Source organism: Triturus cristatus, chromosome 8 (assembly GCF_964204655.1).
Source record: "Triturus cristatus chromosome 8, aTriCri1.1, whole genome shotgun sequence".
NCBI lineage: Eukaryota > Metazoa > Chordata > Amphibia > Caudata > Salamandridae > Triturus > Triturus cristatus.
The window spans coordinates 1,322,423,907-1,322,440,374 of NC_140591.1; the positions used below are offsets into that span (position 1 = coordinate 1,322,423,907).

Below are 16,468 nucleotides of genomic sequence, written 5' to 3' on the forward strand. Positions count from 1 at the left end.
CACGTTTAGTCTCTGTTTTACATACATATGTTTCACTATGCACATAAACAGTAAGCTTAACCACACGTTTTAATTGGTAGAGCTTTCTCAGTGAAACGCTGTAAATCACACAGCTCGTATTCCAGTAGCACTATCTGCGTGATTGTTTTATTTATTTCTCAGCTTTCACAATGTTATCACAGCAGATCTTTATTGAAACTCTGTATCCTTTTCTCCGGGATTCTTGAGCTGCTTGTCCTTCGTCGCTTTCAACAGCATCTTGTCGCGTCCAGTTCTATTCCCAGTCCTTCCTTTATGGCGGTGTCTCGGCAACCACACTCAGTGATAAACCGTGGCCGGGGCCTGGTTACTTTTCTCTGCAGTCATCACGGCAAAAGTTGATGCACATCTGGGTGACAGCTTGATATGCGCGAAGGTTCCCAGGGATGTGTTTCACAATGAACAGCCAACAGGAAGAAGCAGACAGGACCATATATGTGGGCAACTTAGACTGCAAAGTAAAGGAGGAAACGCTGTTCGAGCTCTTCCTGCAGGTTCAGTAGTATTTTGAAGGATTTTAAAGAGGGGTCACGGGCATAGAAATATTAAGTATTTTCATGTGCACGAGTAATACCTTATCTTTCCCTACGTTCGTGTTGTCTTTTACCTTTAGATCTCTTTTAGTACTACAAATACCAAGATGCAATAGAAAAAAAACAAGGTGGACGCAGGGTAATTTGAGGTCTGTGGACGGTCATATATATATATATATATATATATATATATATATATTATCTCTCAAGTACTCCATATCGCCGCCTATAGTAGGTTCATTTTATTGGATGTTACGGTACCCATCTTCCCTATCCTTTTCTTCTCCCCACCCCAACTGTCCCAAAACATTCTCTCCTTGTTTTGAACAAAAGCGAAATATTTTAGGTTGCACCTGTGGTGGTTTCAATATCATGCTTGGAAGTTGTGTGCAAATTATTGGTGAAAACGTTGTTGACTTTGTTGTCTCGCGTATTATCCAATGGGACAACCCAGTAATTGTATTGTATACAGCAGGGCAGGACTAAGACCTTTAAGCACTAAAAAATATTTTGGTGCCTTCATATATATCTAATTCAAAATATAAACAATAGTAAACTGTAAAATAAAATGTTATTTTTCAAAATGAAAACAAAATTTACAGTAAGATGGAAAATTATGTTTATTTTTGTACACTTCCACTTATAGGTTCAGCTGCACCATTTGCAGTTTTGCGCCATATGGCCCATGGTAAATCCGGCAGTTGAATATTTTTGTGATGCCCCCCTTCCCTTGATGCCCTAAGCACGTGCTTATTTTGCTTAATGGTTAATCTAACAGAAGTATACATTTAAGGCTCCAAGGGTGGCTAGTCAAACAGTCGCGGATTACTGTATTGGGTGATTTAACTCTTAGGTGGTAAGGTGCTACCACAATTACATTAGATCCTGTGGTCAATGTTATGGGAGATGGGTTTGGTTGCCTATGTGAAATGTCAGGTTTACTACAGTCACTTAACCTGGTAGAAGTGCATACTGAATACTAACATCTTTCAAGTTGGTTTAGAGTATGTCTTCCTCTCCCTAGATTCTTAGAGGCTCTCTGTGCAAAGCTAAAGAACCCAGTGGGTTTAAGATCTGGTGGTTTATAATCCAGTGAATATATAGTTAGAATAGCAAACACATTCACAATCTGAAATGGATAGGGATTCTGTCAAAGTCAATATGTAAACAGTTAAGGTGACTTGGGGCCAGTCACAAAGTTTTGATGTCTAGGTAATGTTACTTACTCGATCCCTGAGTGAGTATTGTTATTCTTTCATTGCGCCAATTGGTGTCTCACGCAGGTGTGATTTTTGCAGTTTAGTAATTATAGCAAAGGCTGCGTAATAAGGTGCAGTGCCACCTTAACTATTTCATAAATAGTATTTGACCACCTCTACATATTCTTTCATATTCTAAAGGATGTCCCTTAAATCTTTGATCCTTATAAGACCCTACATTCATAACCGGGTTGAACATCGTTGACATGAAGCATACAAACAAACATATAAAAGCCTAATTTAAGGACAGTCTTGCATTCTCCTAAATACTTGGATTTAATTATTGTACATGGCTGTTTGTTGTCAATGGAACACATTTACTTTTCTTTTAGTTGGGTTTTGTAGAAATTGTTGCTACTTCTGTTGGGTGGTTTCTCTTTGACATGCGACACGGTGCACTTAATCTTTTGTTTAACTATGTATATTGCAGTAACATGCTGTAACATATCACTAAATTGGTGAAACTGAGTGATGGTCTAATTATTATTACTTTTTGTGAACCCATTAATTGTATGCAGCTAATGTTGCTGTTGAAATTGTAAAGCTCTTGAGATACATTGATGCCAATGAGAACCACTGTTTTTTTAAAATAGGATTCTCACTTTAAACGCTTTTCCAAATAGGACAGAGTCCATCATCCTGAGTTGTCCAAAAGGTAGAGGAATGTGATAAGCTCCCAGATTACACAATCCAAGTTTTTTTTTTTTGCAAAGTGATGTCCAGAACAACGTGAACTCATAGGATTTTCAGGTACTACTCGGGCAATAACTAACTGGGAAGCATATTTAGATTTCCCCCTAGCACACCAGACATCTGTAGGATCTCTGCTGCTGATGGCCAAGACAACAGCTTGCAGGTAATCCAGCCGACAGGGAAGGATAACTACAATCTGGTGCGGAACCACCTGTTTCTGCCTACTCTGTCTTTGTCTTCAGTAGCACATGATTAACTGTGCACATGGTTTCCCTTTCAAAAAAACACCAGTGGTACATGCACTTTACACAGTCATGTTCTGATAGGAGTGAGGACTACCAGTTATGGCAAACTATATGGAAGTTTTAGGGGGAACAGGCTTGTCATGCCCTGTAACTGGCTGCCATATGTCTGCGATGAGTTGATCATAGCCACCTTCCACTGTGGGTAGGTTTGAGATCCTCAATCATTAACTGAGGCAAAGCAAGTTCTAAATTCAACCCAAGTCATTTAGGTGAATCCTTTTTCAATGAGAACGCCTGGGCCCACCCCTGGTAGCTATGCCTTTTCCTCAAGTAAAGTATTTAATCAGCACAAAACAGCATTAAAGTCAGAAAAACAATAACATTCCCTAACCAATTTAGGGGAGAGAAGAAATATTTAGAATGTAAAATTATGACAGTATAATTAAGTAAATCGTAAATAATAATTAAAAAATGTTTTAATGTCATAAAGCGCCAATTTAAATTAATGTGTGATGGTAACCAGATCCTAGGCGCATTTTTCAGAATGTCTGATTTGGAATGCAGGTTGGATATAGCCTAGTGAGATACCTCAGTCTACAGTTTTACATATTGTCTTAGAGGAAATTATGGAAGTCAAAGTATTATAGTGGCGCAACGTGGGATGCTTGGTCAGCAAGGTTCCCATGAAGTCAGATACAATTGGACCCTGGAATTCATTGTAAGTCTTGGGTTTTGGTACCTAAAGCTCCTGAACAGGACAAACTTAAAAACAATTACTGAGGTATCTTCACCAGTGGTATCACTTTGCTGCTTTTCCCCACTCTCGAGTTTTACCTTCAAAATTTTGAAGAAATTATGGAGCTCAAATTTCTCTAGCAGGACGAGGTTGATGGGTGCAGCCAGGCAGGGCTCTACAAGACTGGATCACTTTTACGCGCTGTCACTCGTGTTTCTTTTCTCACTCAAAAAGAGCTTAGACTGGGATTCACCATGAAATTCCTCTTGCTTTACTTGTGCGTTTCTAGTGAAATTACTGCACTGTGTCCTGGTTTTTATCAGCATTTCCCGAATGCTGACATTGCTTATTCTGGTCACTCTCCAGACTTCAAGGGCTGTCTCCAGTGTACCCGGACACAGAGTGCAATCAAAGCCAACTTCACCAATCATTTCAGCTAGGGTTCTAGAAAGACTCTGAGTAACCACAGGAGGCCAACTGGTTTGATACTTGAAAAGAACTTCAAGTTCTTTGGTTCCATGCCAGGCCACGGTGTTCTTGCTCTCCACAGGCAGATGCAGTCCTTCTGACTTGAATTGCCACCAAGTCCAGGTGTGTGCTGAGGTGCTGGTGGCTGGAATGTGTTTTATAGTTGCTGTTAGCAATTGATCAGTAAGAGGACATAAACTTAGTCCCAGAAAGCTTACACATGCCAAGTAGCCCTTATTCGAGTTCTTCTGATTTCTTTACTGGAAACCTATTCTGGAAAAACATCCTCAAGAGGTGTTTCAAAATGGAGTGCCCCAGGGCTTCTCTGAAGCTGTATGCTCTCTCCTATTGGCGGTTGTACTACAATGAAGAAACTCCCTTGAAAACCAAAGCAGTCTTGTTCTGAGCCCAGGAATCCTTCTCTGGAGATGAAAGACAACTTCACTGGGAGCAGGCAACCATAATAGGTGAGCTTCACACCAGAGATGTCATGTTTATAGTAAACATGATAGACTGAGAGTTCCTGCCCATCCCTTGTCCCTGTCTCTCCTCTTTTTCCATAATCCAATATAACTGGGAGTGGGTACTCTCTAATTAACCTCAACCTGTATTCCTTTTAGAGGCCTGCTAGAGGTCAGATCCCTTTATTCTTCCTGGAGTGATAGTTCATACCTAATCACTTGACGTGGAAGAGTTAATTACTGTTACAGAAGGAAAGGGAGCCTGAAATAACTGGGTTATCGACCTCCCAGGCTTCAGCCAGAGAACCTAAGCTTTTAGCAAAATCATGTTTGCAGCAATATTTCTGCTAATAAATTAGACGTTTATTAAATATTATTACTGAGGTGAACAGTTTTTTTAAGCTACTCCAGTGGCCATCTTAAGGTAACTGTGTTCCCAAATAGGCTTTTACAGTAGGGTAAATCTGCTGCCACTTGTGCAGTCAAATTGGTCTTCTGTATCCTGCTATTGTAAGGATGTTATGTTATGTGGGAATTTATATAAGCACACGTTCACCTACAGGTCTCTTGGCGCTGATGAGTCTGAGTAAAAAAAGAAAAGGAAAACAAATAGAGAATCAGCTAATTGTAGGCCAGGGAGAACAGCCAGGTTTTTAGAGATTTCCTGAACCGCATGTAGTCAGCCTCCAGCCTAATAGAAGTAGACAATGAATTCCAAATCTTCGGGCCCAGATAGGAAAACCGGGTCCCTCCAATGCGTTTCCGTCAAATTCTAGGCACCGTCAAGATTCAGATGCTTCGATCTCAGATTACGCTGAAGCAGGTGCTTAATGATGCATGAGCGAATGAAACTTGGACCAGTTTCTTGAGTGGCTTTAAAGAGGATACAGCCAATTTTAAACATCACACGCTGCTCCACTGGAAGCCAGTGGAGATCTTTAAGTAGCAGGGTAATGTGACATCTTCTATCCTTAAGATGGATGATTCTAGCTGCTTGATTCGGAATCATCTGAAGGCAGTATCTCGGATATAATGGAATGCCAAGGTAGAGGGCATTTCCATAATTTATTTTTGATAGGATAAGAGCAATCACAATTTGAATACTGGCCTCTTTGCTAAAGAAGCGTCTGATCTTGCGCAGTTTACGAAGTAGTCAGAAGTAACTGCGCCAATTTGGGCACTCAGAGAAAGGTCTGAATCAATGTGAAGACCCAAACTCTTAATCACTGGTTTGGGAATTGGGGCTGGACCTAACTCAGGGAGCCAGTAGGAGAGTGTCAGTTTTTTCAGAATTGAGTTTTAGTTGGTTCTTATCCATCCAGGTTTTTACATACATCATAGAGCTCCTAACAAAATCTTTGCATTCTGTGGAGTTCTCCAGAGTAAAAATCAGCTGCATATCGCCAGCATAGTTAAAGATCTATACCCTCATCTGCTGAAGACTCGAGATTAGGGGACGTATGTTAATGTTAAAAAGGTTCGGCGAAAGGGAGGTGCCCTGTGGGACGCCACAGCTCAGTTCAACAGTGTTGGATTTGTAGGGCGAGAGCCACACCGATTTGTTTGCGGTCCTCTAAAAAGGACCCAAACCAGTTCAGTGCTGAGCCCCCAAGACCCGCTGCTGCAATACGGTCCAACAAATATTTGTGGTTCACGGTGTCAAATGCCGCAGACAGGTCAAGCAGTATCAGAGCCTGAGTGTGATCAATATCAGCCTGTCCTTTAAGATCGTCCAAGAAGGAAAGGATCACAGATTCGGTGGAATGCGCAGGGCGAAAGCCTGCCTGATGAGTGTCCAGAAACTTGGATGCTTCTAAAAAAGAACTCGGGCAGGATGCAACATGAGTTTCCAGCAATTTTGCTGGAAACTGGAGCAATGATATAGGTCTATAATTTTCTAACTTTATAGGATCTAGACCCTTTTTTTATTTATTTTTTTAACTGGAATGACTGCTGCTTCCTTAAAGGCTGACGGTACAATTCCCTGGGACAGGGAGAGATTAAGGAGCTCTAGGAAGGTAACTGGGAAGGCCAGATAGCTTTCTTTCTTTATATTAATGGGGCATTCCTCCTTAGAGGATGTATCCATAACAAATATTTGTCCTATCTCACCTATACACATTTCACACCCAGGCTTTGGGGATATCTATGCATTACCTATAGGTGACTTTTGACCATGTTAAAAATAGTTTACTTTGATAGGTGCTGGCCCCACATTGTTTTCGGGTGCAGTCATTCATGGCTGAAGCAGCAGCGCAGAGCCCCAGCTTTACAAATCACTAGTGTGTGGTCTAAAACCACACTGCAGATCATATGTAACATCTACCTTTTATGCCACTGGTGCATTTACTGCACCATTTTACTGTGGACTTATTAAAAGGTTGTGTATGCTATTGAGAATTAACCAGTCTTTTTTTCATTTTTAGGGATCAAAGTATATGCACTGAGAGGTGTTCAGCAGTCTTCCAGTATGCTTGTAAATACAGTTAGAAAAAAAACATGGGACCGGTGCAAAAAGTTGTACTTTCCTACACTTTGGAAAGGATTTGGGGGTACCCCTGGCCTGGTGACCGTAGGCCGAACATGAGATAAATTCATGGACCACTTCCATCGGATTCAAAGATTGGACATGGACACTTGGGCAAAATCGCAGGGCTTGCAAATTAAATGACTGCAGAGTGGCACAGATATAACACTTATGCAAAATGATTTGTTCCTAGACCACTGCTTTGTTCTCTGCATTCTTCCCTTCTCCTTTGTCTTCCTGCCCCCACAATACCGGACAGCTCTTGTCAGGGTCCTATGGCTGTGATCCTCAACCTTCTAAAAATGGCTAAAAACCTTTTCCAAACTTCTTTTTTTGTCTTTTTTGTTTTTCCTTCCTGGACAATGTACTGCTTGTCACCACCTCGCTCCCTCTACTCTTCCCTCCTGCCTTCAATTGTCTGCTTCAACAATCTCTTACCAGTGGTATCCAATTAGCTTCCAGCTTCGTGTGACCCCCTTCCCCTGTCAAAGCTCCAAGGCACCTGGGGTGACAAAAGACTAGTTTCAGGTTCTAGTTCAGGACTAGTGTGAGCAGGAAGCAAAGCCCTTTGAAAGTGGGACTGGGTACAGCCCTGCTGGCAATTGTCCTGGCAGGATGGCCCATCTTGTCCACACCTAATCCCCTTTTGTGTCACTGTATAGCAGGAATACACAAACCCCAACAGCAGAGCCATTCACAGATCTGTGACCCAGGATACTAGAAGAAGGCACAAATGATTAGAACAAGAAAGCGCCAACTTTCTAAAAGTGGTATTTTCAAAATTGTCTTTCAAAAGCCAACTTTGCCATTAAAGAAGATTTAAAATTATAGTTCATTTGAATCTAAACTGCATACCTCTGCCTGCTCCCGATGAAAAGTTATCATTTGTAATAAGGTAACCCAGTGTTAGTCAATAGGAGCGATAGTTTTTAAAGCGGAAAACAACTTTAGGAGTTTTTCACTACTAGGGCATGTAAAGCGTACTTACCTACATGTCCTACTTTTTTAAAAAACAAATCAACAAAACAGGAGGGGTGAAGGTCAAATGTTGGGGGAATACCACCCTAAGGATGTCTGGTCTAACAGTGAGTTAACAAATTAATTGAAGATTCTTTGTAGAACATATGAAGTGCATGTATTCCGATGATTCTAGTCTAGAGCTCTCAAGGGACAGATCTGAGAAGAAATAAGTTGCTATAGATCACCTAATTCTGAGATCCTGAATGAGGTGTATTAATGTAGATAGTACAGGTTAGCATAGATATGCATAGGTTAGACTTGAATGTTCAGTAGATAGCTTACATATATTGGTTTTCTGGAACATTAGTAGCAAAAGCAGTATGACGGAACAAAATCTTTAACGTCGGGTTGTCTATAGCTTTTGGTGTCCATTTGTGCCTCAGAGGCATTAGAAAAAAAAAAGAACTGGACCTACGAACATGTGAATGTTGCCTTTTGTCAATTATCTTCAATCTTGAGGTGCCTACAAAGAAGAAGGTGATGTTTCTGCCTCTCTCTGAGTTTGTTGTGAGATTCTAGAAATCCCTTGTGTGTGACTGGGTCTTTGGTGTAGCCCTGGGTAAAGTTTATATTGAAGCCCTTCCAGAGAATGTGATTTGCTTTCCTCAAATGCACTAACATGTGTTCGGTATGTTGGATTTTAGGAATCAGAAATTCATAGCTCTTGAAATTTTAAGATTTTAGATAGTCCGGATATGAAAACTATGTACACATTCAATTTTGAAGTCTCTTGTGAAAGTTATAGCTAGTGTTCCTTTTTGCGCGAAAGCTGCTAAGTATGTGGAAATAGCTTTGACATATTCCATTAGACAACAAAATACTGAAAGAACTTCTTTCCTGTTGCTGTCCTCTGGCTTGCAAATCTCCACTTATGGGTTCGGATCTATGATTTTGGTAGGACTCCATGTTTTTGAAGCTGTGATGAAGAATCTTTTTTTTAGTTTTATATATATCTGTGACCGCAGGGTGAGAGTTGAAGGATACTGCGTTGCTTTTTTTTGTGACCTTTTGCCTTAGCCAAGTGTTCTTCTTGATTTGGTTTTCATTTGTACTTATTATGTATACAACTACCCAAGAAGAAGGGTGTCTTGGTGAGAACCTAAATATGGTCACCTTTAGTTCCAGAAAAAAATATATGCCTTAATTCATGGGTATGTCAAAGAGGTACATCTTAAGAAGATTGTGAAATCTAAATCGCTCAGAGGAGTGCTGGACTAGTGGCTAGGAGTTCCAAGCTTTGATTGCCGAAAATCTGTACCACAAAGTCATGCTCTTCAAAGTAGCAGTATCACCACAAAATTGGCAGCCTGGGAACAGTGGTATTTAGTAGAATTGTAGCGTGTAAAAACATGTAACATATAGAGCTTTCTGACACAGACACAGGACCTTTCAAAAATGCACCTTTTCCAAATAGGCAACCAGTGCTGTGAGGTGAGATGAGTTAAAATGTGCATGCCCCTATTGAATCTGGGAATCAGATGAGCGACCACATTTTGGATGTGCTGAAGCCGAGCAATAAGGTGGCATGGTGCACTGAGATATAGGAGTTACAGTAGCCAAGACGCAGTAGTATAAGCAGCTTGACAACAGGCTTCCAAAGTGAATAAACACATAACAAGTAGGAGCAAATATCTTAGACGTCGTTTACTTGAGTTTGAATGAAAACTGGTCATAGGCATGATCCCAAGATTCCACGCAGAAGATGATGGGATGTCAGTGAATCTAGACGCTACCATTTGTGTCCCACTAAGGACTGCTCAACAAAGACAAATACATGAGCCTTATTGCTGTTCAGCATCAGAGCTGGTCTTTATCCTTTTGGATACAGCACACATACATTCTTCAGAGTTGGATTGTAGCATGTTTTTGTTTCCATAAAAGTTCATGCCAAATGTACAGATCAAATCTGTTGGGATCACATAGATATTTAAAGAATGAAGCTTAGGGAAGAGCCCTGTAGCATCACACATATGGTTTGGTCAAAGGTTGAAAAGAGTCTAAAGTTCTAAATGACCCTCCAAGAAGGTCAGTCACCTTTGTACTAGATATTTAAATCAGATAGATGCATGATGGATCAAGGAGATGTGTGTGACACTGTATCAAATGCTGCTAAGTTGTCCAATAGGATTAGACCACTTCACTCCCCATCATCCAGATTCATGTGGATATTGTTTTGCCTGTTTATAAGGGTTTTTGTGCCAAATGAGACAAAACACCTATTGGTGAGGATCCAAGACATTAGAAGCTTCTACGAACTCAGAAGGCTAAGGGTTCACAATTCATAATACAACATTGGCAAGGAAATTAAGCGGTGAAAGGGGTCTATAATTCATGATGATGTTGAAATCGTCTTTGAGTCTCTTCAAATAGAAATCAATCTAGTCTTTCTGAAAGAGAATGTAACACGGAAATTGAGTTATGTGAATTTGGAGAGCATAGATGGTCTCCCATGAGGGCATCGAGGTGTTGAGTAGGGCAGGCCAGAGGGGGGAGGAGTAGATCATGCCTGTTTTGTGTGGAAGACCCATGTCTTGAGGGTCCTTTCGATGTCTGTGAGGGAGGGGGAGGTTCTGAGGTGTTTCGAGAGGTCATTCCAGGTCTGGGCTGCGAGGTATGAGAATGAGCTTCCTCTGCTTCTGGTCTTCTTGATGCGAGGGAGGTGTGCTCTAAAAGGTTATATTAAAGGTTGGCCATTGGTTTCAGAAAAGAAATAGTAACAGATTGTACTATAAAGGCCCTTTTGAATAGCCTTTCTATCTTAGATTTTAAAAAAGTGCCAATATTAGAGCAGGGTGACTGGGGAGCAGTAGCAATGGATTAACATCCATTTGATTGACAAAGCTATTTAAAATGGGAAAGCTTAGTAGGATTTGTGCATGTTTCTATTCTTGAGACAGTAATTGGCTCACACACGCTAAAGAGATCTAAAGTTCAGTTGCACAATTACCTCTAGATTAAATATAGTATCCAAATGTACTCCAGCTTTTTACAGCAACCTTAATTTGGCCAGCTTCAGTATATCAACGCATAAAAGGATTCTGTTTTTGGGATACTTCTTGCTGGAAATCTTTGGGATAAATTGAATGTTAAGAGAAACCCCACTTTGCGATTGAACCTAATAATGTCCATCATAGAGATAAATGTATTTAGGGCTGGACTTGAGAAAAGTAAATCTAAGATGTGTAATAGGTTGTGTGCGAGCTCAACAATTACTCAACGACTAGGGACAAACTCATAGCTGCACATGATTCTATCATGTTATAAACTTGATTAGATGTCAGACCATCAATCTATGCTATAACTCCCCCAAGAAAACTTTTTGCCAATTGAAATAGCAGGAGAAGTATACATAATTAAGATGAAAATCCACTAATGAACATATGTGTTCAGGTTGGCAATAGATCATATTACCATAATGGTGAGTGTGGAGGTAAACAAATCATTATGCCTGAACAATTCAGCGAGTGTGTGAGTCCACAGAAATCTGCACTACCTTGAACTTGTCCTTCCTTATGCAACACCACTTCGGTACAGCAGGAGCAATCTAGTTAAAATATTTTATATTATCTGCAATTAAAACATGACCAAAACTGGCCTTTTTTTCAATTTTTTATTTACATTTTATTTTTTTAATATTTACAAAATACCACTTTTGTATATCCTGGTTTACCAAACCAGAATTCAATAAACTATACGAGTCTGCATGTAGAAGTATTAATTCAAGCAGTGCATAAATTCACAAATATAAGTTGCATAAAATAAATTAAGTAAGAAGCATGAAATAGAGCAAGAATATATAATCAACACGGGTGCAGATAAGCTTGTCTTTTGTATGCCGTTAATGACTAATGTGTGATAAAGCCTTTGGCAGGAAATTGAATGAGGTAATTCTGGTCCCCCCTGCAACCAGACACTAAAATGCATGGTTTGGTAGAAGAGGAGCTCTAACTGGCAAGAAGATATAGGGAGCCCAGTGCCCTTCATACTGCAAGAAACCGTTACAACGAAAGTGTCACAACCCCCACTCACCTGAAAACCAGGTACAGCAGAAACAGAGAGAGCCTCCTCTTTCACCTCCAAACCAACCCTCCACAACGAGTTACTCAGAATGGGCGATTTAGTCCAAGGGGAAAGGGGAGAGAATTACATCACTCACGATGCATTTGGGAAGTGAAGGGATGGAACTAGACGTGACGTCAACCGGGGATGATTACCAAACAAAAAGGGAATCAGACTGTGTCTGCAGGATGAGCGTCCGTAGGTCCCTGGAAAATGCTTCATGGTACTGTAGGTTATTCTCCACTGCAAAGGAATGTCTCAATTGGTCCATTTAGCATAAACAACAAAACAAAGTCTTGAGGAATCTCGCATTGGAGGCGGTGCCGCCGGCTAATTCTGTGCGCCTCGGTAAGAATTAAAAGGACATCAACGTATGGCTGTTCTTGCCGCTTGGAAGTCTTTGTCTCGCAGTTCTTATCTAGTAGTGATGAATGTCAGCGCTTATGAACTGTGCTTCTGTATGTTTTGCGGCTCTTGCCGCGTTCATGAACAAGTCTCGGTTGTAACTGCGTTGTCTTTTTTCCTTACGGCCGTGTTCTGTTTTTCTCGCGGCACCGGCCGCGTTTTCAATATGTATTGGCGGTTTCCGCGTCCTGTTTTCCTCGCGGCTCCTGGCTGCATTTCCAATGTTTAGCGGCGGTTGGTGCATCCTATTTTCCTAGCGGTTCTGAACGTGTTTCGATTTTGTTAGCGGCGGTAGCCGCGTCCTGTTTTCTTCGCGGCTCCGGCCGCATTTCAATGTTTGCGGCGGTAACCGCGTCCTGTTTTCCTTGTGGCACCGGCCGCGTTTCAATGTTTTGCGGCGGTTGCCGCATCCGGGCTTTCTCGTGGCTCTGGCCGCATTTCAATGTTTTGCGGCGGTTGCCGCGTCCTGACTTTCTTGTGGCTCCGACCGCGTTTCAATGTTTAGCGGTGGTTGTCGCGTCCTGAATTTTCTCTTCGCGGCTCCGGCCACGTACTCAAGGGGGCAAGAGGGAAGCAAGTAGGGGAAAAGGGAAAGAGAGAAAGACGCACCATTGTTCTCTTGGGGCCTGCAACAATATTCAAATAAAGCCAAGCACTAGTTGCAGATAGGGGAGGTTGTTAGTTAAGTCCCTCCCTTATCACCTGACCAGCTAGGAACCAGCCAGGGGAAGTAGTAACAAAAGAAAGGAAAAGGCAATCACAGGACGGGAAACAGAAAAAACAGGGAAAGTGGTAACATCACCTCCCCCTTAAGGCTCTTCTAACAGGGCGAGGTTTTGTGGGGTGACAAGCATGGAACCTCTGTAACAATAGTGGTGCATGGACAAATTCGGCAGGTTCCCAGGTGCACTGTTCCGGAGGGTATCCTTTCCAATCCACTAGATAATACAATTTCCCACTTCGTCTATGCGAATCCAGAATACGATTTACTTCGTATTCATCATGATCATTGATTAGTAAAGGAGGGGGTGGTATCATGGGATGTGCAGAGGGAATAAAAGGTTTCAAAAGAGACGTGTGGAATATAGGATGGATACAATACTCCTCCAGTAATGCTAGTTTCATGGCCACAGGATTAATAATCTGTTTTATCTTAAATGGACCTACGTAACGTGGGTGTAACTTTTTTTGGCCTGGTAGTTTCAAGTTTTTTGAGGACCGCCATACTTTATCTCCTATGACATACTCAGGTGCAGGACGCCGATGCTTTCTTCATTTTGTCCTTGGTCACCTGTAACTGTGAATATGCAGCTTTCCATATCTCCTTCAAGTTAGTACACAAGGTATCCACTGACGGGACCTTAAGCGTGGGTTGTAAGGGCACGATTCTGGGATGAAAACCCATGGAGCAATAGAAGGGGGACATCCCTAAGGCAGAGTGATCACTGTTATTATACGCAAACTCTGCTATAGGTAATGCTTTTACCCAATTACTGGTTAAAGTAGCCAGTAAACAGCGCAAATACTGTTCCATGGTCTGGTTCACCCTCTCCATCTGTCCATCAGTTTGCGGATGATACGGTGACGACAGACTGAGATCCATTTGCAGAGCGGAGCCTATTTCATGCCAAAATTTTGAAACAAACTGAGGACCCCTGTCAGATACCAGAACTGAAGGAATTCCGTGTAGACAGATCACATTATGTATAAAAATAGATACTAACTCACTTGCAGTAGGAATTTTGTGCAGGGGCACGAGATGCGCCATCTTGGTAAAAGAGTCCACTATGACAAGTATTGTGGTATGTCCTTCCTCTGGGGGGAGGTCGGTAAATCCATACTCACTGTATTCCAGGGATAAGGGGGGCCTGGAAGAGGTTGCAACAACCCCTCTGGAGTAGTACGAGGGGTTTTCTGTGTGGCGCATACGGGACTAGAGGAAACATAACTCTGTATATCTTTCGCCATATTGTCCCACCAAAACTATCTGCTACAAATGTCGGTGGTTTTCTTAATGCCAGGGTGGTTCACCAAAGCAGAAAAATGTACCCATTGTAGTACCTGTTCTCTCAATACGTCCGGAACATACAATTGTTCCCCATGATAAAGTAGACCCCCTGTCATATGGCACTCTGGTTGTTCTTACCAAGGGGATAAATCGATCTTGTTTAATGTCTTTTCTAAGTCCTTACAAACCGATCAAACGAGACATACCCTAGGATTCTGCCACGGGGTATGAAAGCTTCCATTTCAGGATCCGTTCTCTTATGAGGGAGTGAAACGCATAATCGCGATAAGGCGTCCGCTTTTACTTGTTTTGCTGCTGGCCTATAAGTAATCACGAAATTGAACTCATTAAAGAAGGAAACCCAACGCATCTGTCTGGGAGTCAGTGCTCTAGCTGTACGAAAGAATTCCAAGTTCTTATGGTCAGAATATATCGTGATGGGATGTCTGGCCCCCCAGAGGTAATGCCTCCATTCTTGGAACGCTTTCCTAATTGCCAGAAGTTCTCCTTTTCCGATTTCGCTATAAAAAACAGAGGAGAAGAAACAGGCGAGGAGGAATGCCGAATAAAGCCACATTGCAACATTTTGTCCAGATACTCTTTTAGATAGGTAGTCTCTGGCTCTGATGGAGCATAGATTCTACTACAAGGTAATATACCTCCGGATTCTAGGTCGATGCGACATTCATAGTTACGATAGGGTGGCAATGCCATGGCTGTCACCTCATCAAATACATAAGAATATTGTTCATAGCTGCTGGGGAGGTGGTCGAGCTTTCGAACGCTACAAGAGGCACATACCAAAGGAGAAGCCCAGTCAATGGCTTCCTGGTAGCAGTGCTGGATACAAAAATTAGAATCCAAAGTTACAGTTCTCCGTACCCAATCTATCTTGGGGTTATGTTTTTGCAACCAAGGAACCCCAAGAATCACACAAAAGGCTGGAGCGTCTAGGAGGTCAAATGTGACTTCTTCTGAATGTCCGTTACCACAAACCAATGTTAAAGGCGCAGTATGTCTGGTAATGAGTCCTGAGGACAATGCTGTCCCATCTACGGGTCTGACTGTTTCAGGCTCTTCCTTCTGTATACAAACGACTCCTAAGGAAGAGGCTAGTTTATTGTCCCAGAATTTCCCGTAGCACCAGAATCCAATAGGACTGAGAGTGTCAATTGATTGCTACTGGATAATATCAATGTCACACTTATGGTAAAGTGTTTAGCACTCTGGCTGCCGAGGCGCCTTGACTGTTCCATGCAACCGCCACGGTCTTTCTGGGCCCTAAGAATTTAGGGCGGACAGGACATTCCCGTACGAAATGGCCTCTCTTTCCACAACACCGGCAGAGATTGAGACTACGTCTTTTTTCTTTTTCTTCTCGAGTTAGAGGACCCCTAACTCCTCCTATCTGCATAGGTTCTTCTTTTACTGATCTCTGCTCTTCTTTCTTAGGATTTTTATAGAGCAATACTCGTGGAATCTCCACCCTCCCTTTCTCACCATGTCGTTCACGGAGTCTGTGGTCCAGTTTGATTACTAAATCTATAAATTCAGTACATTCATCTGGGGGCTCGACTATTTGGGACAAAATGTCCTTTAGCTCATAATTCAGCCCCTTATAAAATAAGGATGTCCTTTTCTCATGCGGCCATCGTGTTTCAGCCATTAGTCGATTGAAATCTGTGACATAGGAAAGCAAAGAGTTCTTGCCCTGTCTCAGATTTAGCAGTTCTGTGTCACTTGCCTACATGAAAGTATGTTTGTCGAACAGCCTCCTCATCTGTTCCTGAAAAGCGGGAAAGTTTGTAATAAGGGGTCATCTGTTGCTACCAAGGGGATAGACAAATTCACAGCTATACTTATTAGATAGGAGATAACAAAAGCCACCTTGGCAGTGTCATCAGGAAAAGCATTAGGTCTACACATGAACTGTAAATAGCATTGATTCATGAAGCTGCGATATTTAGCACCTTCTCCATTAAAACGTTCAGGTTTTGCTAAGGGGACAGGAACAG

General features: G+C 41.8%; 1 protein-coding gene across 1 annotated transcript in view; it reads left to right on the top strand.

Annotated features, from left to right (window-relative positions):
- Nucleotides 1-277: 277 nt before the first annotated feature.
- The window catches only part of RBM11 (RNA binding motif protein 11), a 209,130-nt gene continuing 192,939 nt past the window's right edge, over nt 278-16,468 (top strand). Inside the window, exon 1 of the mRNA XM_085620540.1 lies at nt 278-533. Within this exon, the coding sequence (XP_085476666.1) occupies nt 426-533 (108 nt within the window). The 5' untranslated portion in view covers nt 278-425. The remainder of the gene's footprint in view (nt 534-16,468) is intronic.